Below are 25103 nucleotides of genomic sequence, written 5' to 3' on the forward strand. Positions count from 1 at the left end.
ACAAAAACCCAAAACCATTTTGCCCACCACACAGACAAGGCACAAAACCTTACCACAGTGAAGCTTTGCCTCAAAAAATTACCAAGAAATAAAGAGAGATTTTAGGGACTGAGGTTTAAGATCAGCGCACCATGAATCTAGTAACTGCTCCACTCAGCCTGTCCATCTATAATTTATCCAATATACTAAAGTCAAGTCATTTAAATGCATTATTGAAAAGATCCCTCATTCATCAACTCACTTAAGTACAGAAAATGATACACTTTGAGATCTTATAAGCTAGTTTAGAACAGGAAATAAGACATACCTTCCATAGGAGACCTTCGTATCGTCTCAGGGGTTTGTTGACAACCTGTACAGAAATTAAAGCTTATGCAGGAATAGCTTCAACTAGACAGCCTTGGCAGGTGGCATGTTAAATGGGTACAAAAGTTCCTACCTTTCCAGTTTTACCTCCCAGTATCAGTTTCATTTCTGCACCTTGGGCTAGATCAAGGGGTGTCTGATCTGTTTAGTAACCAAGAAGAGGCATGAGAATTTGATGCATATAAACCTAGATGTACTTAAAAATAATCACTCTGACACTGTGTTTACCCATTCAAGTTTGGTTCCACAAGCATCCAAGTTTACCTGGAACTGGGGAACATAAGCTCCTCAGGGACAGAAAACCAAAAAAAGGGCTCTGAACTGCCCTCCAGAGTTCTACTGGCCACAGAGGCGGCCTTTGCTCTTACTTAAGTTTGTTTTTGCACTTCAACTATATAAAACAGTTCAGAACATTCATGAATATCAAGATAGAGGCATCTTTAATCAGATGACAAGTACACAGTCTGCATAACATCTACATAAAATTTTCCTGGATTTGCTGCATTAGAAGCCTTCTTCTGAAAAGTCACTTTGTCTGGGCCACACCTTCAATCTTATCACTTTTTGTTACCTGCATTCAGAGTTTAGCATCAAGAAAACAAAAGCCAGGCACGTTTCACGGTTAAGACAGAAAGCAGGTAAATTTTCTAGAAATGGGTAAGTTTGGAAAATAAAAGCATATATGGTAAGTACTGTGCTACAGTTCTTAAGTCTCTTGCAATTTAGTCAGTGTTGGGCTTCCTTTACTAGCGATACAAAGCTTGTAAAGCACTGTAAGATTTTCCCTGAACATTGAGTATAAGTAACATAGCTTATAGAAGCGGTTAAATTTCTATCTCTTCTTAACACTTCATGTACTTTTGTTTGGTACTCACCATTTTTGTTTCTTATTTTAGGATCTGCTCCATTTTTTAGAAGTTTCAATGCACAGTGCTTATGGGCACGGTACGCTGCACAATGCAATGGTGTGTTCCCCATCTGATCTGTACAGTTGATATCAGGTGGTTTGGGCTTGTTCAACTGGAAAAAACAAAGTTTTGCTTACTTATCAGTTTTCCTCCCTCTCCAGATGCCACGTTCATTCTTTTGAAAGTTAGCTGTTACTAAGTAGGATGCTTCAGTGTAGATCTGGCAACAAAGAGGGCATGTAGCAAGTGTTATGAGAAGGGCAAGGGCTACAACAATCAAGAAAGATGTTCAGCTAGAGTAAGGAACTTCTCAGTTTTTTGCTTGCTATACCCTTTCCACATCTACTGCACAACATGGAAACATTTATCCTGCTCAGTTGCACAGTGCCAGAGAGAGTTCCCCAGCATTGCAGTTCAGTCATTTACATTGCTAGAATGGACCCGTGATTCTACTGTCAAAATCTACTGTTATCTGTAGAAGACTGCCAGGAACAGTCTGAAAGTTAGTGCAGGCCAGTGCTAAATCCACAACAAGTTTGTGTGGCCACCCTGTTTCAGAGAGTAAGAACTTTGTACAGAAGGGTGGCAGGCTTGCCAGTCTCAGTGACAGAGCTATCCTAGGCCATTTAGAAGCTCCTAGTATAGGCAATCTGTTATACAAACAGTTTTACTGCATTCTGAGGTCTAACTATTGCGGGAACTTAAGATTAGAGCACCTATGTAACTGAGGGGAAAAAACCCTGAGTTTTACTTGGACATAATATAAATGTTTTGAGAAACTGACCCAATCAAAGAGAACAGTCATTAAGCATAACACTACTAACCACCCTAAAATACCACTACACTTCTACTCAAATATGTGGCTATTGGATGTGTACGTGGGAGTTGGACTAGATCTTTAAAGGTCCCTTCCAACCCAAACCATTCTATGCAATATCAGCCATTACAGTTAAGCTTCCAAGCCAAATGGGACTGCCTTAATAGAAAGGCTAATTTACTATTAAGCAGTCTTAGGAGACTAGAGTCACAAGTGCATGACAACAATTTTAGAGAAACTCAGTTTAAACCTTCCGAATTAGCCATATGCTATCTTAGAGAAATTACTCCATAATAACAGAATTCCCATGGCAGCAATTTAAGATAGCATCAACAGTAACCACCTTAAATGTGCTTCAGAAATAGTCCTATAAAGGATAAACTGCTACAGCTGTTATTTACAGTTCAAGTGAAAAGAGAACACAAGTCAAAAAAGACAGCTTGTGGAAGTATAACCTCATTAATACTGAGGTCATAAATACCTGAGTTCCTGAGCATTCCTAGGTTTTAGCTCTTTCCAACCAGGTGTTTTACATCTGCCTTATCTCCACCTCTCCTGGCTCCTTGCCTCCACACCTTTTAAGCTGCATGCCTGTGCTTTCAGCAGCTCACACCTTGTTACAAGGCAGTATTTTGAAGAAAGTTTCATGCATAGACTCACTGAGATAAAAAGCTCTCCAGTTATTTCAGTAAATACACAGTATATTTTTGAGAACTCACAGGAAGAACACACCGGTTTTGCCTCAAGTAGCCTCAAAAGCCTGGGTTAAGATTCAGCTACTGAAGGTGTACGTTTTACTAGCAAAACATATTGTGATCTAGTGAGAATCCTGACAGAAGAGAAGCACACAAAAGCCACCATTACCATTGGACTTCAGGTAGCTTCAATAGAAGGAGCAGTTATAAAGTTAAGGCGCATGCAGGAAAAGGAGAAAGAATGGTCTGAAGTCAAATTAGAAGGTTTAGAGAAATAGCACCATTAAATTATCTCTTCCAGACAATGGTGGTAGAATATGCAGTACAGTCTTTTTTGGTAAAAGTAATCAAGATAAAGGAGAATTAACAATAAAAGGGTATCTTTCAAGTAAGTGGCACTCTGTTCCAGAAGGAGGGCAGTAGAGAAAAAATTCTTGTGTGTTAGGTCTCACGAAAAAGTAGACTTCAGCAACTAAAGAAGTTTCATAAACATTATAGTCTGCTAATTAAAAAAGACACAGTAGGAAGCAGAAAGGCCTGAACATCAATAGACAAAGTGTAAGGAATTCTCAAGATAAAGGGCAGTTCAGAAGAGCTACACAAATTCTCCAAAGAGGTATTAACCTAAGAGTAGGAAAGTGAGTAGGAAAGTCAAGGAGGTTTACACCACAGAACTGTAAGTGGAGAAAGTTCTTTGGACTTCCTCAAGAGTCAGCAGGAGTTTTAAAATTGTACTTCAATGGCCAGAGGTCCAAGTACTCACCAAAGGACTCCAGGAAAAACCCATTACGACTTGACTTAAAAACTGCCTCAGGGTCAAAAAAAAAGTGGTAACTACTTTGAAAAGTCTTAGAGGTCAACATATAGCTGTCCTCACATATATAGAGCTCAATGATACTAAATATAAAAAAAAAAAAAATATCACTCAAATGAAAAATGTTTACAGGAAGAGTTACATGTGCATGCATGGTTACATGCCACATGAGAGAAAGCACAAAGTTCTTTAATGACAGGTTTCTATGAGGAGTCACCTTTTTCTAATTTTTTCTGCATCAGTTTAAGGTTTAGTCAGCAGGCATGCAACATCAAATGCAACAAGTGTTAGGAATCACCAGACTCAAGAACAGATCACTTATGCCAGCTTATTAATTACAATTAACACAATCACACCAGCATATTAATGCACTAGTCTTCCACATCTTAAGTATGGTGTACAGCTCTGGTTCTCTCTCCATTTAAAAGAGGATAGTACAAAAAGTACAAGTAAAAATTACAAGGATGACCAAAGATATAAAACCAGTTTCCATGCAAGAAGGAGTCAAAAAGACAAGGGTTCTTCAGACTAGAAGAGATAAATTTAGAGGAGGGAAAGATAACAATTTTGAATAGGTGTTCACTCTGGCTTCTAGGCAGAAAAGGAAAGAATGTAAAATTTCTCAACATAGAAATCTCATTTGTGAATTTTCCATTAGAAGTGAATAGAAGCATTCAGACTGCCTTGATGTCTTAAAAGGTATTACCTAAAGGTGCTAGCCAGGTAGAATAATGTTCCACACTGCACATCTTAATTCCAAGGAAACTCTTCAGGACTCTCAAAAGCTTGAGTTCAAGCACTGAGACCCTGCTTCAAAGCCCAACTGGGCAACCTGCTCTGGTTGACTCTGCACTACAAACAAGAGTTGGACTAGATCATCTCCAGAGGTGCCCTCCACTCTCAATTCTTCTGTGATTTGCTTCTCCTATAGCCTTACCATGGTATTCTTCAGCTTGAATTACTACGAGACCATGTGTGCACATACACAGTTTAAGTCCTGCTCAGCATGAAATTGTGTTGTGTGGACGACTGTCCATTAAAAATACAGAGACTTCAGCTGCAACGCAAGGTAATGACAAAAGCTTACTTTCGAGATTTAAAATTGGTGATACTGTGGCGAGAACGTAAGCACGCGTGACATTAAGGTAGCCACAAAAACATAACAAGCTTATGTCAGTAGATCTGGAACCATTACACTGCTATTTACTACTAACTGAAGAGTATTTAAAAACACGAAAGAAGCTGAAAACCATTGTTTTGCAGACTCCAACAAGGAGGCTGGAAAACCCTTGAGGGTTCAGCACCTTACCAACATAACATAGTGCACAGCACTAATATTCTGAAGTCACAGCACTTTGAAATGCAAAGCCTAATGTCACATGTTGTTACATTAGCATTACGGCTCCAACCACTTGAGACAAAAGTATTACAAGCACTTGCATTCTTACCAAGGCAGTCAGTTTCCCCGTTTCCCCCTCTCTTGCTGCTCCTAAGAGTTCTTCTTCCAGTTTCCTTTCTTGTGTCCTTTCCACGGCTATTTAAAAAAAACCCCAAATTTAAGGTCAGTCTCAATAAAGTAGCAAGTACATATAAGGTACAGCATTCAAGAAACTATATCAAAACAAGCCTAGAGAAACAAGAGTTTCCAGTATTATTTATTTGGGACAGGTATAAATGGAATATTTATTCAGAAAAGTCTGTGTCAGAGCAAAAATATGTTCAAAACCATGTAATATTTGACAAGATGCGTGAGTGTGTATATGCATATATGTTATCATTATTTTTTAAACACTTAAAACTCAACCCCACTCCCTAGCAAAAGGGAAAACAGGGGAACTACATGACACCCACCTCAGATCTTCCCTGTGTTCTTTTCAGTTTCTCTTCTACTCTTCCTATCATCCTACAGAAATTTTATTCTTCTCTAACAATACAGCAGATGAGCAGTGAAAAGACTGTTATCTGTGCCTTGCATGTAGAATCAGGATGGATCACTTTTCACATATACAATCTATGGTATTGGACACAGAGCTTCAGCAGTATTTAGGGGCATCACAGAATAATACCAGGAAGCAACACAGTTCTTGAACTCTCCAAAACTATAAGCAGTGAGCCTATGTAAGTATTTGGACACCATCTCCCTCACTTTCAACACCTGTGAGACAATGCAGGAAATGAGGAGAATGGTTTTTACTTTTTTTCTTTTGACATAACCTGTAGGACTGCAATAGCAAGTTCTAAACTTGATCCAAAAATCAATCACCTTTTCAAACTGTTCAGAATTTTGCTCTTCAATGATTTTGTTGACACAAAGTCACTTACTATTCTTGACTTGAGTTTTTTCCTCTTCCAGTGAGCTAAGGCTTTGACTGCCATGTACCATTCAGAGCTGTAGCAAGGATTACCCTAACAGGATTGAAATAGTTACTTGAATAATGCTATTGGCATTCATGATACTTAACTCTCCAAGTCACTTGCAGACATATTGTGGGAAAAAAACCAACTGTCAGTACTGCAGACAGGAACCAAAAACTGTAATTTTTTTCCTTCAATCCGGGCATTAGATGGAATTTAAAGAGAAAATTCAATTGAGCTTCTGTAACTTGCAAGAGAAAACTGGCTTTTAGAATGTACAAGTGTGGGAAAAAAAAAAAACCAAACAGGCTATGATCTACTGAAGTTACCTTCCAACATATTCCTTATGTCTTTATCATGAGTAACTTCTTTTGCAGTCTCTCCGCTCCCATTAACAATAGAAGTGTCAGCATTATGCTGCAAGAGTAACATCACCACCTCCTGGAAAACAATTTGAAAAACACTGCTTATCTATCCCTGGGAAGATATGGGAAGGCCACAATCAGGCTTTCCAGCTATTGACATCCTGTAAGATGAGCTGTATAATGGCTTCTCACCACTGCTGACTTCTGAAAACAGGAAGGGATGTTTAGAGAGATTGCAGAGTGGGACTAACTGCAACCTTCTCTCTCACATCAGTCAGGCTGAAGGAACTAACAGGAGACTAGTTACGGCTGAACAGACCCACTCGGATTTAAAAGCTGATGTACCCGGTGCAAATGCAGAATTTGACAGATAAAAATAGTACAATTGGCTCTTTTGATAACAGACTAAATAGTCCCTCCTTCAGAAGGGCCAAGAAGTTATCCATAAACATAGCACTAGTTTGGGAATGATGGTGGCATGTGGGGAACAAACTAGTCTCACATTACAGGCCTATAAAAAGCTCTTTAGTTCTAGTTTTCTATGAAGAAACAGCACTTCCAGACATCAAATGGACTAGTGTGACCTAATTTATAGGTTTTCCCCTCCAGAAGCCACTAAGATTAAAACAATATGGTTTCTCTCTATGTAAATATGCTGTTAGTTAGGAACAATCTCTACTCCTTTTACTGTGTCAAACATACCAGGCACAAACACAAATTAATCTGTTGTACTTTAGCAGTAGATGGGAGATCTTTACACTGGTTTCCACAATGGTAATTCGCACCTGCAGCTAGAGGGAGTGCTATGCTTTAGCATTTTCGCTGACACGAAGCAGAACAGAAGCAACATCAGTTAGTTACACAACTGATGCACGGTGCTACAGTGGAAGACAACTACTATTTTTTTGGTCTACCAGCAAAATCTTTGCCAATAAAAAGCGAAAAAAGATACAACAAAGTATACTAAGGAAAACAATGGACCAGTCGTCTTCTGTCTTCAAGAAAAGGTATTTGTACCATGTTTTTGTTTTGGACAGAGTTGTACCAGCTAGGCAATATGCCTACTTCTTTTGTACTGAAACAGACAGTAACTCATTTTTAGACACTGTAAAAACATCTTTTTGAAGTTATCTTATTGCTAGTATTTCCTTAATAATTCTATGATTGAAGCTTAAAAAAGCAAACATACTTTACCTTACGTCCTGTGAAAGCTGCACGATGGAGGGGAGTGTCCCCCATGTCATTCAGCACATTCACATCTGCACCAGCCTAAACAGCAAGACCAAAACACATCTGAATGTCCTTCCAACAAGAACTACATAGCTATTCCCTTTGACTGGGGGAAGGGGGAGGACAGGACATTAATATAGGCCTTGTGGCAGATCAGATCAGAACTGTAACACAGCCACCCTGGAAACGAAGACAAAGTACATATGTAAGATTCATAACTAGCATTCTATAAACCGCTTCAAAAAGGAAAAGCCTCCTGCATTTTTTCCAGGCATCTCTCTGACTTTTGAGAAGAAGGTATATAGAAAATAAGTCTAACACAGGGGGTAGGGGTGTTGTTGGTTTTGGGGTATTTTTGCTGGGGGGGTAGGTGTTGGGGAAAAGAGAAAAACAACACAAAAAACCAAACAACTTACTGAAAGAACTGCAATGGTACTGGATAACACGCATACACATATATTACAGATGTACACACAGTAGCACCAGCCTCCTGGTGCTCCTCATTTAACAAGTGGCATTCTCTAAGCACCTATTGCTGCTCTTTCACTTGAAGTGAAAACTTCCATGTCAGCATTAAGATGGTACCATCTGAAATTTAACCTTTCTCCTCCCTTTTCTTTTCTACAATCTTTGTCCTGAATCTCCCCTCCTCTTGTCACACACTTTCTCCATCCCATACCTTTTCTCTGAAAGGAAGACTGCTTGCACAGGCATTGTTCCATGAAACCAAGAAATCCTACCCTTCTACATCCCTTTACCTAACCTCTCAAAAAGTCAGAAAGAGGGCAGGACATACATAACTATCACATATATTTACATCACATAATTTAGCCAGATCACTGCTGCCTGCCTAAAGTTAACTGATGAACCTGACTCTAGTTCTAGAGCTCTGTTTCTGATAATACCTCATTCACTCGCTCTTTGAGCGCAAAATCTAGGCACAAGTACACAGACACCCCTATATAGGCCTAGCTTTCAGAAGTGCACAGCCTCCTTTGTTATTCCACTCATTCTTTAAATAATACCCTTTCAAGAGCCCTAGCAGCAAAGAAGAAAGCACAAAGTTACACATACTCTTCCAACTCAATGCTTGAGAACAGCATTATCTACTGAGCAGGTGTGTAGGCTAGAGAAGAACTTCTCAAATAAATCCCAACTTTGGTTCCTGCTTTAGTCACAATTATGGCTGGTAGCCGTTATTCTGAATGAAATTCAAGTTTAGGTTAGCTACCTTTGTATTTGAGGCTGTTTGGCGCGGTCCTGCCATCTACAGCAAAATCTTTCAAACAGGAATAGGGTATAATACAGTTGAGGTTGGTTGAAGCTACCCTGAGAGCTGAGGGTAAAAAAAATAAACTCAGCCAGAAACAACTGCAAATTCAGTGCAGATATGGCTATGAAGATACAAATAGGTCAGCTTTGACCACACAGGTTCATTATTTCAAATACGTTAGAAAGAATAATGAGTCAAGCCACATTAGCCTGTGGCTGGAAAGAAACACATACAAGTTACATACTTTATGTACTACAGTAAGCTTGATCAGGCCCTTGAAACATTTGCATTACTAGCATCAGATGCTGGCTTACCACTAAGCCTGAAAAGGGCTGAAGCTTTCACAAGTGCATACCTATATACTCTACATCTTTAATTCCTATATTCAGATGGTTACATAGACAAACACACACACTTCGTGAGAAAGTTAAGTATTGATAGCTGTAAACACTGTTCAGAGTAACAGCTGTATACTACGGTATAGACTTCCAGTGTCACTATTTTGGGTCCTTATAAACTGGGCCGATCTTAATACCACAACTATTTCTTTCCTTAGTTTTAACAATCAGCTTAGTTAACCGTATGTTACATGCAGATAAACTGTATGTTACATGCAGATAAACTCCACCTCTCTATGAAGCCGCCTTTCTTCCATCACAAAAACCTGAAGAAATACTAACTGCTTCTAGCATAACAAAGAATTTTCTGCCTTAAGACACAGAGACAAATAGAAATATACCTTCAGCAAATCCTCTACCACAACAGCGTGTCCAAAGTAGCATGCAAGGTGAAGAGGTGTCCAACCCATATTAGATTTACTTCTGCCTAAGAGACAAAACAGGTAAATTAAGTTTTGGTCACACAGCACAAAAAAGAAAAATCTTGTCAGGTGCTTGGAGGTTGGCATGGACGATCATTCTTCACAGTAACAGAGGAGCAAGGAGGCTGGAAGCATCAATACTATTCACATCATCTGAACTACTAAATCAGGATGCAGTCTAAGAACATTAGAGTCAAACCTACAAAATCTTTCTGAAAGGAGAAAGTAATGTAATCTGATGGAGAATAATTTTTTTTTTCATGTAATACCTTGTTCTTCAACAGTAGGAAGAAGCTTCAGTTACTTTCATTCACTATGAAAGTACACATTTCTCTTGTTTATCAAAAACCAGTTTGGTTTATCTGATTTTATATCCTGCACACAAATGAGAGGTAGGACATCTACCTCTTTCCAAACAGATGATTCAAACCAAAACAGGTGGGATGACCTAATGTTAGGGGTTTTTGTTGTCTTGTGCTTGTACTCAATTTTAATAAAGATAGCCTTACTAAGTATCACGATTTGAAATCTTTGTGCACTGCAGAACTTGTGTACCATCTACAGCTGCAAGCCTCTGCAGGAACAATAAGCGTAAGTAGGAAGCAAGCACAGAAGTGACCATGCAAAGGAAACTACCATTTATGCTTTAAAGACCATTTAAAGCATGTCCTGGAGGACTGGCTCTATGAATGAAATTCAAGAACTGTCCTTCAATCACTTCTTTAAAAGCAAGATATTGGAAGTGTTAGAAATTACTAATTTAACAACTCATGTTAGTTTCCAATTGCAACACTCAATTGTACTAAGAAAAGCTGATTTGTGCTTTGTTTTTACTGAGCAACAGACCCACAGGATTCCAAGTGCCACCTAAAAGCTAGCATTTTGTATTTAGAAGCAAAATTAAAATGAGGAATTAGAAACAGTTTTGAAGTTACTACCACCATTAAATTTTCCCTTTTCAAGCATCCTCAAGCACTGAAGTCTGGAACATGCACAACATTACATTAGCCCTGAGGGGACAAGCCAGTAGCACAAGGGAAAAAAAGAGACTGCAGGTCATGCAAGTTCATCATTCTCTCTGCTCTCATACTACAAATTAACATTAGAATGTTGTTCACAGCCAAAATATTTTCCCATTTCTTGTAATTGTTTCCAGCTAACATTTCTGCCCTCTGTTGGCTAGTTGTTCTGTTATTTGGTTCTCTTTCTTCTCAATTCCTGCTGTTGTTCCAACCCTCGATTTAGTATCTTCCTCTCATCCCAGCCTGGCCTACAACAGAACTCCTGCCCTATGTGACTGATGGGCTAAAGTACCACAGAAGATACATACTGTGTGGATCACTGAGTCTGGGGCTACGTATGCTGGACAATGTACTACATGGGACATCATTCATCCTTCAGTCCGGTAGGGAAGAAGGTTCTTTCAAAGAACACAAGAGGTCCAAGTTGCACTTTTGAATTCATACACTAATTGTATGAATTCATACAATTAGCTCAAAACAGTCATTAGTTACAGCACTGACAAGACTGTACTGCTGCTAAGGAATTATGTCATGAAAAAAATCAGGAATCGGGCCAGATTTGTAGTTCTTACTGAATAAAGTGCCAGAGGCCCTTGTTCTGCATCCACTCTGAATGTTGCCATTTCTGATGTTAGCCAACCAGTTACTTATCAAGCTCTTGAGGTGTCTGTTACTTCTCTTCAAGTGACCACAAGTGTTTGCACTTTTTTTTATTATTAGTTTAAACCAGGGTATCACTACCCTGAGGAGAATGCAAGGATAAGAAAGTAGAATCAACACAACAAAAAAAAAATTCCCCTAGCCCTCCCACCCAGTTCTTTGCTTTGATGCCAGTTAGCTGTAAGTCTCAAGTCTCACCATTTGTTTAGAGCATGGAGACATACTAGGTAGTCATCTCCAGGTTGTGGTCTGCCAGGCTACTGTGCAGTCATTCAAATGTATACTTTGGCATAACACACTGTTGATCATTGACCTTATTTTACAGTTTCCTTACTTTGCAAAGTCCCAGATATTCTATTTTCTCGTATTTAAGGTGAATAAGATAACAAAGCGTTAGAAAATACGTTCGTTTTCGATGAAACCCAGGTTTAGTCCTGTTTTAATGTGGATACCTTCTTTTGAAACCAATGAACTGAGAAAACTGGAAATGGAAGTTCACACCATTCGGCTGGATTCCCATCAAGAAAGTCTTGCTTATCTGCAAGTGTTGACTGGCTAGAATCCAGTCACAACAGAAAGAGTAGGAAAAGCCTGGATTTATTTTCTCTTCCTTCATTTTGGCTGAAATCAGGACGTTTGGGATCACTCTTGTCAGACTTCACACTTGTGAATCTAGAGCACAGCCCCAGATACAAGCTCACCCTTTGAAAGACAAGGCAGGTTTTACAAGATGTTGAAGGTAGGCTTTGACACCCAGGCACTTTAATGTGTTGGATTTATGTCTCCCAAAGCATCCTCTGGGGAAAGTTTACACTACCTCCAGTACAGTCCCCCATCTGCTCCAAAAGTACTTTATTCCAAGCCAAGTGTCATTGCCACATCAGATGCAAGTCCGGAAAGAACTGCTGCAGCATTGAAGACATTCCCCATACCCTGACTTTCTAGGGATATCTGATTATCCAGAAGGTAATGACTGAAGGACAAGAGGCTGTAGGGAAGAGAAGGAAGATTGAAGACTGCAAAGAGTCAGTTACTGTCTACAGCCTGTATTTTAGTTCATCATCATGTGGTTGTGCAATTACTATTTGGTAGTACCCAACAGATCAGGATTTGTAGCAAGACATAGTGGTTTTGCTAGTGAGGAAGCAGAATGGCAGGGGTAGTTATACTGCAGAGGCTGGCTGGCCTGAATTTGTCTTAGACTATTTCCAATGGGGTACTCTACAGGTGCAGAGTGATTGAAACAATCAGTCTCTGAAGAGTGACTGTGGAAGAACAGAGATTTAACTCTGAAGTTTCACACACCCAGAACAGTTCCTCCAGAGAACAATTTAGTTATATTTCTGTGTCCTCTAACATTTAGAAGAACCAGAACTTAGAGAACAGAGATTTCACTGTGTATAGATCCCCTAGTCAGAATTATTTTGTTTAACCTAAACTACCCACCAGCATGTTCCCTCTAGTCTCCTAGATTTCCCATTAGCAAGCATATTATCATCTGGCTGGCCATGTATTGCTAAATTGGAAGATAAACAGCTAAGCACCATCTATCTTTCCCTTCATTAGCTGAGTCTCTTCTACCTAGCCACAAACTTTCACAATACTAACACTTGACTTTCAGCAGGAATGCTGACCAGAGACCAGTTTTCTTGATATAATACAGGACTCCACATTATGCCATTTCATTATGCTTTCTTAACTTCAGACTATGTTTAAGAACACATCTGAAGCTCTGAAACCTCTTCTAAGCACAAGAGACTTCAGCAACTTATTTATGGGTACTGTTGCATGAATCTAAAGGTATTTTTATTCCAGCTGTTTATGCACTACACACAATGTCATAAATATTTGCAAAGGACATACTTGTGAGGGTGGAGGGCTCTAGCTCCATCAACCTCTGTCTAGTTCCCCTTTAAATTATGAACTAGCTCCCTGAAGATGAAGTATTACGGGTTTGGGTTTTACAACTTGTTTTTCGGAGGTGAGCACATTAACTATTGGGAAAACACAGACGTGGCTGAGTAGTCAAACAAAAGGATGAGTAAAGCGATGATTAAGAACTAGAGTTGGGAAAGGGATAGAGCTTGTTCAGATAACAGGCTTCCCTGCTCTTTAGGGCAAGGTGTTCCCTCTGTCATGGCTGAGAGGAAGCATAGTTGCTCTCTCCCCTCTCCCTTTGCAGCATTATCTTCTCAGTGCTGCTTAACAGTTAAATGCTGAACAAAGAAATACCAGCCCATGTAGAAAGAGTGGGATACACATCCACTTTTTTGAAGCAACCAGAAACACACTCATATAAATAAACAAAAATAGAAAGCTACTAAATGAATAAAGAAATAGGGCAGTCTGTCACTGCTAACAAGGTTGCAAATCCAGACCCAGTTTGAAGTTTTAATGCTCAGCAAGTTGCTTAGCCGTAACTATATTAGCTATGCATGTGCAAAACTTTAATGTTGGCCAAAGACCCAGACACAAATGACTGGCAGTTTTACTTTCTTTTCCCAACTAACCTAGTATCCTGCTAATAGTAAAAAGTATGTATTTGTTCCAACCATTCCTGCAAGTGGCAAGAGACATAGCTGCTCCTACTACACAGTAACGAAACATGGGCCTAAAAAAAAAAAAAAAAGAAAAGAAAAAGAAAAGAAAAACTCATACCTAGCAGAGCACAAATAAACTACCAAATCTTCTCTGCTGCCTTGTTGGAGACTCTTTACCTCCTTGAACCATCCCCTGGCCCCGTGGTCTGTTTTGTTTAATATTATAAAGCTCAAAAGTTGGCATAAGCATGAACAGAGGGAGAAAGAGGTACTGATTCTTTGTCTTGTTGACATTTCTAGCTTCTGTGAATTACTCTGAGGTTTTCTGTACATTAGAATTATCTGTAGTCTGCTTTTATGATCTCTCCCCTATGCAAGTATGGCCTTAAGAATCACACAGTAAAAGCAGTTGTATAAGTGGTTTTTATTACTCTATTGAGCACTCCAAAGAAAGCAAGGTTATACTATCAGTAAGTTTCACTACCTGTGGCTTCAACAGTGAAATTACAAACATTCGAGGAAGGCTACTAACCTTTACAGTTGATATCAAAGCTTATTTCTCCTTTGTTCATGGTATCCAACAGCTGTTTAACTTCTTCAGCATTTCCATTTCTAGCATCATGGAGAAGCTGCTGTTCTGCTTCAGTACTCATCTCTAATAAAGACATGAAAGAACCAATTTTGCAATCTCTTATGCTGCTATAAGTTATGGCTTAATATTATGTTACTTTTCTCCCTTACTTAATATTAACACTGGTATAAGACAGACAATTATTTCCTATGTGGAACACATTTAATGTGCAAGCTGTTTTCAACTGTCCAGCACCCAGACATGCCACTAAGAGGCATTAAAATTCCTCATACAAACAAAGCAGTTAAATAACAAAATACCCATGTTTTCTTGCTTCTCTGTTTTCTAGGTTCTAAGTGTGGCTTTAGAGTTGGAACTGTATGCCATAAACGAGGCAAGCTTTGCTACCAGCATAACCAGTAAGCATGTACTTTTTTTCCTCATAAGGTTTTCACCTTTACCCCTTAAGGTTTCCAGAGGTAATAAGGAAAAAAAAAAAAAAATATATATATATATATATGCCTTTTAGCCCAAGCATTTCTTCAGAATTAACTGAGACTTATTTTGACTGCTAACCCTGGGAAACAGAATCCATCTTCACATGGAGGTCTCCAGATAGCCATCAGTGACTGGTACAATCAGCTCTTGAACTCAGATACCTGACCCCCTCCAACCTTGACTTGAAGGGGAATCAAATACTCAAACAACTTTGTAGATGTGACCTTATCTTTAAGCACAATAGTACAATATAAAGAAGTTAACATGTGACTGTAAAACATAACTAGCTAATTCTCATCTTACCACTGCTTTTGAAAAAGGTGCATTTACACCTTTCAAAGAATGGAGAAGAAAAAACCTATTATCATGCTATTTTTACAGTTCTCTACTAGACAGTGAGCCTGAGACCTTTGGGCAAGTGATACTGCTACTTACCAGGTCTCTCGCTGAATACAGTTATTAAGTGATGTCTTGACCAATCTTTTCACACTGACAGAATCACAATCTGAATTTGTTTTGCTTTATTTTTTTTAATGCTATCACAACAACTAGACCCAGATGCAGCACAGCTCAGCAGAGGCAAAACCCAACTTTAATGTCCCATTTAAATACACTGCTTTTAAGAGGTGTCAAGAAGCAATTTTAAAAGCAGCCTCAAAAGACTATGCTGTAATACACAATTTATTGCTGCTAAAAACAATAGTAAAAGAAGAGGTTGCCCCAATTTAGTGTCTCCAGTCTAGCATCTTCACCTGACACGCTAGGTTTACCAGATCCTGCAGAATCTAGATTTCTGAAGTCAGTTAATGATTGCAAAGAACATTACTGGCCACACATAGTTAGCTTTCCTATACTAGCAGAGGTTTTGATTGGTCCCACAAACTGTTTACACTCTGCTGCACTGGACAAGCAGCTTGATTGCACCACACGCACTCATAGCTAAAATAAAATAGATGCGGGGAGCTCTTCTACTACTGTAAGATAAGCCACTCAGCAAGAAGAGAGACAGTGAGAACACTGCTTAAGCAACAAAAAGCCTGCAACAGTGACAGATCTTGTAATATTCAAGACTGAGACAGAAGACTAGAACAGGACAGACTGCCAAAGCACTAACAATACAGAGAAGAGAGTTTTCCCCTACCTTTTGCTCAATCAGCAAAGGGAAAGAGGGAATCCGTTTTCAAAGAATTTGACAGGGAGACTAAGCAAGCCCTTTTCAGCATGTTTCAGAAGAACAGACTAGATCAGTCACCTGCAATCTACCACAGACACAGGATACAAATGCCTTCTCCAGCAGTGGTTAGACAATACTCTTGTTTGTGCCTGCTTTTCAGTTCTACTAGGAAAAAAAAAAAAAAAACAAACAGTACTAGTCCTTCTAGCAATCCTTCGAGCCCTGAAGCTACCTTCTCCTTTAAACAGGAGTCTGCCCACTTGTCTGAGGCAACACACCACAGTTTGTTGTTACTGGGGCAGATATAATTTTCCTCAGTGAATCAGTTCTAACAATGTCTAGAGAAAGATCAAAATTGAGTATGTTAATGTATTATCAGTCTGCAATACTTTCTCTGAAGCCAAGTGATACTGTTTCAGGGGGACACACAATGCAGCACTGAGAATCATACAGACAAAAGCTAAGAGGATAGTTAGAGCTCATTTTGCTGGCCTACCCATGAAGGATAAGAAAAAAAACCAGCAAAGCTCATCCTTCATTTTCACCCCCTCCCACACAATATTTCTTTAGTGATCTCTCAAATGTCTCAGATGAGAGAAACACACTCCTCTCATTACCCCGTATCATTTGTTAACATCCCACATACACAGCAGGTATGAATAGCAATGCACTTTTAACACATTCAGAACCTGCAGCTTCCATTTGATATTGATGAGAAGGAAGAAAAGGCTGCTTGGGAAGGGAACCAAGAAGCTGATCCAAATGCACAACTCTTGTATGCAGCAAGGCCAGTTATGTACACAAGCAGAATCTTAAACAGCTTAGGATACACGGAAAGCTGAATCACTGTGTAAAATTACTTGCACAATTTTTCTCCCCGCAAATAGTCATTAGGTTAAAATCACCAATTTGTTTATACTCTTACAGCAAGTAGAGTGACATGCACAGTAACATGGCTAAGAAAGGTCTGTCTGCTTCACTGGTTTAAAGTGAAGCAGACTTCACTTTAGACTTTGCTGTTTAGGCCAAGCCTCCAATTTCAAATACACTTTGTAAGCTTGAAGCATGCAATGATGCAGAAGAATGACAGTCTGGCTATTAGTCATAGTTAGAAGGATCATTCGCATGAAAATGTTCCTACATTTGGGGCTGGAAAGTGAATCTATGTGCAGTTACTCATCAGACAAGTGATACAGAACCTAAAGTTTTAGCTAACAAGCTAAATGAAGTGCCTAAATGAAGCTGTCAGCAAAGGGGCTCTTAACAGAACTTAGCATACTCTTGAAAATCCTGTTTTAAGCAACAGAATTTGCTATATAATGGAGATGAGCAACCACCAACGGAAGTTTGAGTGACAAGTTTAGAGTATGGAAAGAAATCAATACATTGGCACTCCAACACTATGCACTTACAACTGTACTTTGTACACCTGTGTCCTCCTACAGATGGGAGTTTAGTCACATGACCCACCACCAAGACAGCTCCAAAATCCCCCCCACCAGTTTTGAAGTACCGAGCCAGACCATCAGCACTGAGGGAGAAACTTAATAGTTTAGTTTGGATTTAATAGCCATAAGATACTACTAACAGGTTAATCCATATGAATTGTGCTGCCTATATGCAAAGCTACTAGCCGCTTAAGAGAGCTGACATCTGTTCAGTCAGTTGTGTTGCCATCATTACCTTATTCTGTTAATCAGCTGGTACAGGTTAAACTGCCTTTCATAGCTCATCTTTATGCCTTGTGCTGTTGAAAGGCTTGTATGGTAGTCTCTACAGTCACTGGTACACCATGAGAAAACAACGCAAGAACAGTATTTCGTGCCTCCTACACAGCTGAGATGTGACTGCAAGGCACTTCTGTTGAACCCATTAGGACTACCAGAGCAGTACTTGACTGCTAATTGAATCTTATCCTTTAGGAAGGTATAAAGAATAGCATTGAGATGCTCCCCTTTTATCTTCTTCTGTGAGACCTATGCCAGAGTGATCTTCTCATGCTATTACAGCATCTGTCTTCACACAGGGTTTGTTTCCAACACAGAGTAGAGAGCCCAGGTTACCATTCTGCCTGCACACCTGCTTAAGGAAGTTTTGCAGAATACTTTAACCATGAAAGGCCACCTAACTACCAATATAGAGACTACCAACTTTACCCAGCTGCTAGGAGAGAGTCCAAGCAAAAAAAGCTGCTTTTCTCATAAAGCAGTCTGCGAACACCTAAAGTGCCATCCCTGTCCATGGGTCAGCACTACTGATAAGGCCCACTTGCTTTTGCTTTGATTCCTTCTCCTGCTGAGGCCTCCTGCCACATACGCAGCCCAGAACAGCAATGATACACACTAATCAGAACACGGCTCGTTTTCACTCTGCTGCAGCTTGACAAGCAGCTCAAGCAGTACTGGCACTGCCCAATTTAACGTTAAGGCTCCAAGTCAGCAGCTACTGGTTGCGTAGGAAGCTTTGACAAACAGTAAGGTTGGTAAAAAGCACAGCACTGGCTAGGATTTCAAGAGATCTCCCTCTAGCAATGAAAACTACATTTCTGCAGGAAAGGATGATACTTGCTTAGGAAGACGTCTTACATGTCCCAGCAAGCATACGTTATGAAGTGATGCTTGTAAAGGAGGAGGACAAAATGCACCAAACCGCACAAACAGACAGAACCTGTCTACAAAGCCACACAACACACTGCACTGACAGGAGTTGTTCCAAGAAGAAAGAGTTGCAGTACTAGAAGCACGAGTGATGTTATCTAAAAGTAGTTATTTTAATCCTCAGTTAAAGGGTTCTAGAAGTTAGAAGCTGAACATGCTTCTATGACACAGTCTCATGGTACTTCATGTGAAAGCACCACCTATCTAAAATAAAGCTACTGTGTGCTCAGTAGCAATTAGCACAGATGCAATAACACAATATCTGTTCAATACCATTGCCAAGGCAAAAGCTATTTACACTAATCCTCGTTCTTAGGCATCTCCTGGCTGTTTTCCGCACATTGTTTAGTTCTGTTACGTCACTGACTTTCTTTCAGCCCAGGAGCTCTGAATAAGCAAGCTTACCACAGCTAGTGCGAGATCCCACCGGATCAGCAGGCAAGCACAGTTCCAAGCAAGAAAAAACTTCAACAGAACCGCTGGAGTTCTCTACGTGCGTCTGAAATCGAGCAGTTCGTTTCAATACCAGTAATTAATCACTTTTTAAGGTGACACGCTCATGCGTCACAGCAACTGCACTTCTTGCCTACGGGGCAAGGGCGCGGACCACCGCTCCTGGAGGCAGCGACCACCCGCCCGCAGCTTCGCGGCGGCTACAGGGCAGTTGCAGGGAGAGGAAGAGGGAGGGGGAGGAGGAGAAGGAGGAGGAGGAAGGGCCACCCGCGCACCACAGCGGGCACTCACACCGCTTCCCGAGGGCCAGAGCCCCCCCACCCCCGGCTACTAAGGGTGCCTCTGCTTCGGCTCCTCAGCCTCGAGCCCAGCCTTACTTTGGGCCGCCCCCCCGCACGGCGGACTGCTCGCCGCGTCACGCTGTGAGAGGCTCCGAGGGGGGGAAGTAGCGACACCCCCATCCCATCCCCAAACACGCTCCCGGCGGCCGCAGAGGAGATGTGGCGCCTGAGGCGGCCAGCGAACCGGGGCCCTCCGGGGTCACGCACCCCCTCACGCAGCGCCGGCGGCGCAGGCCTCCTCGGCCCGGCAACCCCGCCGCGCCCCTCGCTGCCGGCTCCGGCGGAACTTAGCGCCCCCTCCCCGCCCCGCGGGCACGGGCGGGAAGCGCCGGCTCGGGAGCAACCCGGGGAGAAGGGACGGCAAAGAGACATAACAACGGCAGCAACAAAGCAAACGCCGCAGCAGGAGGGCGCGTCTCCTCCCGTTCCCGTGTCCCCCCTGCGCGCCGCGGAAGAAAATACGCCCGCGGCGAGTGGGCTGACCCGCCGCCAGCCTCGCCTCGCCTCACCGCTCCGCGCAGCTCCTGCCGCCGCTGCCCCCCGTTGTGTTATACGCACCGGCCCCGCACGTGACCGCCGGCGGCGCCTCGGCAGCGCGGGCCGCTCCCCCCCCCGCCGCGTAGGGCGGGCGGCGCGGGCTCCCGGCGGGGCAGAGCTCCGCCCCCCATGCCACGGCCCCGCCCCCCCCCGCACGGCCCCCCGCAGGGCCGGGTGGGGGGCCGGGCCGGAGTAGGCGGTGGGGTCGTTGTGCACGCGTGGGGCCTGTCCCGGGGGTCCAGGGCTAGCCGCAGCCTGCCCGAAGAGCCGGGTGGGGCGAAGCAGGGCCCCGCCGAGGGCCCTGCGCACGTCCGTGTTCTGAGAGGAACGAGCCCCCAGCGAACGCAGCCGGCGGCGGTCGCCCTTCCCAGGGAGGGACGGTGACGCCCCTGCGACCCGACAGATACTGCCCTGTTCTCGCTTGGGTGTGCTTGCCGCCGCAACCCGAGCTGCTCCCTTCTGCCCCGAGAGCCCCCCAGCCCGTACTTCTGCTGAGGGGAGCTACGAAAGGGGGACGGGACAGGCGGCGGGAACGTGAAGACGCTGACAGGCATTCACAGAGATGTAGAGGGCTTGGACAAAACGGCCTCAAAACAGGAGCGTCAGAGTACAACAATGATGTACACCCAGAGGGGGGAAAGGGTGTCCTTGGAAGTCGCTTCAGTCTCCTATACAAACGTGGTGCAAGTAAGAGGAAATTGTGAGTACACGCACTGCTCCTAAGAGCAGCATGCCCAAAAGCAACCTAAGAGAGCAGAGAGTTTTGGTACTACTGGGGACAACAAGTGAAGTACTCCCTTGGTCCATGGCCCTTTGGTCCACCACTCCTTCCCATCTGTTCATCCTGCCCTTATTTATTCTCCTCTATGCCTTTCACCTGAAGCCAATAGCCGGCACCTCGTTTTTCTGCCGTTAGCACTTGAGAGGGGTTTTGCATTTTGAAAGCTCCCATAGTGCCTTTGAAATCCTGCAGGAATGTATTAAGGCAGCAGGGAAGCTTTGTGGTGTTGAGGCATGACTGAGTCTGTGTCACATGCAGAAGGAGCACTGAAAAAGGCAGGGCAGGAGCCACAGGTGCCATGAGAAACTATCTCGAAAGCTTGGGATGAAACTTCTGTTCCAAAAGTGGGCAAGTTTAAACCTGAGACATAAGGTGAAACTCTTGAGACATAAATAATGAGGCATGCTTCATTTTTCTGTATTGTCTGTAGCTGCATATATTTTTAATGTTTTAAGAATGAAGTACCAAAAGAAGAAAAGGAACAGTTCCACACCTGCAGAAATGACACAGATTTCCCAGGTTTGGACTTCTGCTTTTCATTACTTTATATTAGTTTATCTTGGTTAAGAGACCTGCTTCCAGGGGTGCTTCAGCAGTAACTGTATGACATCCGAGAGGCTTCAGTGAAGGATCACATTGACTTTCTTTCCTTAGGAGCAGGTCTTCAAGTTGCTGTCCTTACTTCAGAGCACTAACTGTTTCATGCCCGCATTCCTATCTTTTCTTATGCTCTCGGCCACTGCTGTCAGCCTGTACAAGCTTCTTTCCCTTTATTTCTTTCTTTTGCTTCTGGCTTTGAGGCATCTTTTGCAATGCCCTAACTGCTCCAAGCAACCTCACAATAAAATCAAGCATCCCTCCCTTTTCCTATTTTGTATTATATTTCACATACACAAATCCTATATATAAATATTTATATTATTTCCTCATATTCATTATAATTTTTGTAATAAAATGAAAGTATCAGCATCCATCTGCTCTATAACCAATTGCAATGCAGCACAGAGTTTACAGCACAGAGCTTTACCCTTCAGCCAGTTAGTTATATTGTAGCTCCCTGTTCTGCACCAGGGAGTAGGGGCAAAGAATTGAGAGGGATGGTGCAGGGTTTTTCTCTGAATCTCAGTAAGAAAGGCCTGACAACAAATGGCTTAATAAAATTACTGTTTTAAAAAGACAGAATAGAGAAGAGCAATACAGATAGCGAGTAAATCTTATGTCCCTTCAGATGCTGTGAACCCCATGTTCCTGCAGCATTGGACTGACCCTGGATGGACTTCTCCCACAGCACGCTGCACAGATCCCATCTGTGGAGGGAAGCTCCTCCTTGGTCATTTGAGCTATTTTAATTTTCTTACAAGAAAACAGCTATTCATAAAGGATGTTCACGTGAGAACTTCTTGCCGCACTTCTAGATAAAGGCAAGGCCACGCAGGTGGTGTAATCGCCTGCACCGAGCAGGAGCTGCCCGCAGGAGCTGCCTGCACCGAGCAGGAGCTGCCCTCTGTGACAAGGAGCTGGTGGAGTTTATCCTGTAGCCAAGGTATTTGTGTGCCACATCGCTGGCCTGAAGGCAGCACAGCACAGAACTGTGCCTATTCAGGTTAACTGTACTGTGGATCACTGACTCCTGGATGTACAGTGGTCTCCTGGTCAGGATCACTACACTCCCTCTGCTTCCAGCATCTTCGAGGAGGGTCTATTTTTCACCGATGTTTTGCCTCCTTGCACATCCCAGAGTAATAACATGGCGTGTTTTGGACTTTGAAGTGTGGAAATAAGAAAAACGGTGTTGCTGATATCAAGAGTTCTTTCTGTTTTGAGCATGTTTTTTCTTTTTTTTCCATGTCTTTCCTTTTTTCAGATAACCTGCTGATATTAGCGATGCAGAAAGCATGAAATGCTTCCCACGTTAGGGCCCAATGCACTGGCAAACAGCGTCGCACAGAACTCACTGAACTGTTTCGTCACTGATTTTCACAGCATAGTATATTTTACATCATCTCGTATTCTGGGATGGGGCGATGGAGCAACCTGACCGCAGAATTCGAGGCTATAAGGCCATAGCACTTCCTGAGGAGAAACTTATTTAGGGAGGGAGCTTCTGCTGGGTGTAGTGCATAATCAACTAGTTGAATTAATTGCTGCAGGCAACCAAACCCTATGACTAGAAGTATTTCAGCTGGAAATTTTGAAAGAATACCACTCTTCATTGCCATTACTTGAAAAAAAATAACGACACTATTGTGGTTGGTGTCATCATTAGCAACTATGCAAGCCAAGATGCCGATCATTTCTCATTTTGCAAGGTACCATTAGCAGCTGAGAGAAGACAAGCAGCACCTCCCTACGCCCCTTTCTGCCTCTGCACAGTTGAGCTAGGTTGCTAGTGGTTTATCCAGGGCTGAACTAAAGAAGAACTTTTGGAAAACATTTCAAACTTGGAAAGGGACAAGAATTACTGGGCATTTATATTGCTATCACCCACCCCCCCCCAATGAAACATCACTCTTTATTGCACTGACACTTTTTGTTTTCTTCCTCTTCGGACTAGAACATACTGGTCAAATTTGAGATATACCACTTAGCAAGGGACCGTACACATGGAAATGCTTAGTGAAGTAATAAATGATACGTTACAGGTTGCATGTGTATTTTCATGCAATAAAATGTTTAATGACTGAATGTTCATTAACTGACCAACAGTCATTGGACAGAAATTAAAAATTTGTTCCCTAATAGCTTGCACGCAGCCCTGGTGCACTTCTTGACAAAGTTACTCCTCAACTCTGTCTGGAAAGTGGTACAGCAAGCACAGGGCCTTGCCATATTTCCATACTGATTTTACTTACCAGGCTGGCAGAAGACAGGCACAAGGAGAATTAACTAATGTGCTGACACTCTCAGACGTGATTCCTGTGGATCTTCTCCCTGGATTACCAAGAGCAACTTCCAGTGAGTGATAGAAGCAAATTTTCACGTTGTTCTGAACTGCCTGCAATAGGAATTTTTACAGATGTGAGTCTGTTCCTGATATTTATCTCATAATGTGCAGGAAGCAACCATGTAATGTGGTTAATTTGTAGATGGTGTGAGACGGATTAACTGCTGAGATTAGGAATGCTTTTTGCTGCTCAAAGTAGCACTGAAGCAAGCTCAGGCAGTTTCTGGAGGTATTCTCCAGAAAAAAAAACCAAACATATAATAAAGAAGAGTTCATTTTAACATACCCTTTTTATCTGAATGCAGGTATAGCAGGAGAAAATGTGAGAATTCACTGATCCTCTTCTGCCAGGAGGCTCCTAAAACCTGCTAGCAGTTATTACTTCGTAGAAAAGCTTTCGGATTTCTCTAGCTCTACAGAAGACAACTGTACACTGCTATAGCCAGCACACAACTGGGTTGTGGCTAAAGGAGAAGAAACGTTCTTAACCAAGGTGTAAGTCACCTGTACATATACTTCTTCTTAGTCTTACCAGACATGTAGTCTTAGATCAAAATTTAGGCTTGTTTAATGCACTTTTTTGTTCTTATGATTGCATCAGTTTGGTTTGGTTTTAGTTCCAAAATGATAAATTAGCTGCATGTGGAGAGCTTATAACTACGAACTTTATAGCTAATTTATGTCAGTTTAGACCACAATCTAGCAAAACACATCATTGTGAAACTGAAATCAGCTGAACTACTTTGTCCTTGAATGTATATATGCTCCTTATTGGATGGCCCAGATTGAGATTTATATTGGATGTAGAGTGGAATATTAGAGAAAATTTTGTGTTTTGTTGGTAAGTTACTATAGCAAAATGCTCTCATTGAGCTATTAAGAGAAAGCTATAGTACTGGCACAGCCTCAGTAGAATAAAATCCTGCTTAAAACCAGAATCAGAACTGAGGGCGTTAATTAGTAGTACATGACATGACATTGTCCTTATTTGTTCTTAATCTTCCGTTTTTTTAATAAAAGAGAAGTTGCAAATACACTGTGCTGCTTAAGCTGTTGTATGCAAAATCAAGCAGGGTTATCGATATTTTACTCCAATGTTTTAATTCTTATATATTTTTTAGTTCTATATTTTTCACTTATTTGTGATTCCATCCTGATTTATCCTTCTGTGTTTACATACTGTGGCCCCATCAAAGTTAATAATCAAAAGCCCATCAGCTCTAGTGAAGTTAAGATTTCATGATGAATGCTTTACATGCGATTCTTACTCACAAATCAGAAT

General features: G+C 41.7%; 1 protein-coding gene across 6 annotated transcripts in view; it reads right to left on the bottom strand.

The window, feature by feature from the left end:
- The window catches only part of OSBPL1A (oxysterol binding protein like 1A), a 78015-nt gene extending 57809 nt beyond the window's left edge, over positions 1 to 20206 (bottom strand). The window contains exons 1-10 of one of the 6 annotated variants that reach the window (XM_075494490.1): positions 20069 to 20206; positions 19171 to 19264; positions 14398 to 14520; positions 9563 to 9648; positions 7515 to 7589; positions 6285 to 6396; positions 5049 to 5134; positions 1242 to 1386; positions 440 to 507; positions 308 to 352 (exon numbers count right to left, since the gene is read on the bottom strand). In XM_075494490.1, the coding sequence (XP_075350605.1) occupies positions 308 to 352; positions 440 to 507; positions 1242 to 1386; positions 5049 to 5134; positions 6285 to 6396; positions 7515 to 7589; positions 9563 to 9648; positions 14398 to 14518 (738 nt within the window). In that variant the 5' untranslated portion in view covers positions 14519 to 14520; positions 19171 to 19264; positions 20069 to 20206. The other 5 variants (XM_075494489.1, XM_075494492.1, XM_075494491.1 and 2 more) reach the window with 5 other exon arrangements.
- Between the last annotated feature and the right edge of the window lie 4897 nt (positions 20207 to 25103).

The sequence above is a fragment of the Mycteria americana genome, chromosome 2, assembly GCF_035582795.1.
Source record: "Mycteria americana isolate JAX WOST 10 ecotype Jacksonville Zoo and Gardens chromosome 2, USCA_MyAme_1.0, whole genome shotgun sequence".
Classification (NCBI taxonomy): domain Eukaryota; kingdom Metazoa; phylum Chordata; class Aves; order Ciconiiformes; family Ciconiidae; genus Mycteria; species Mycteria americana.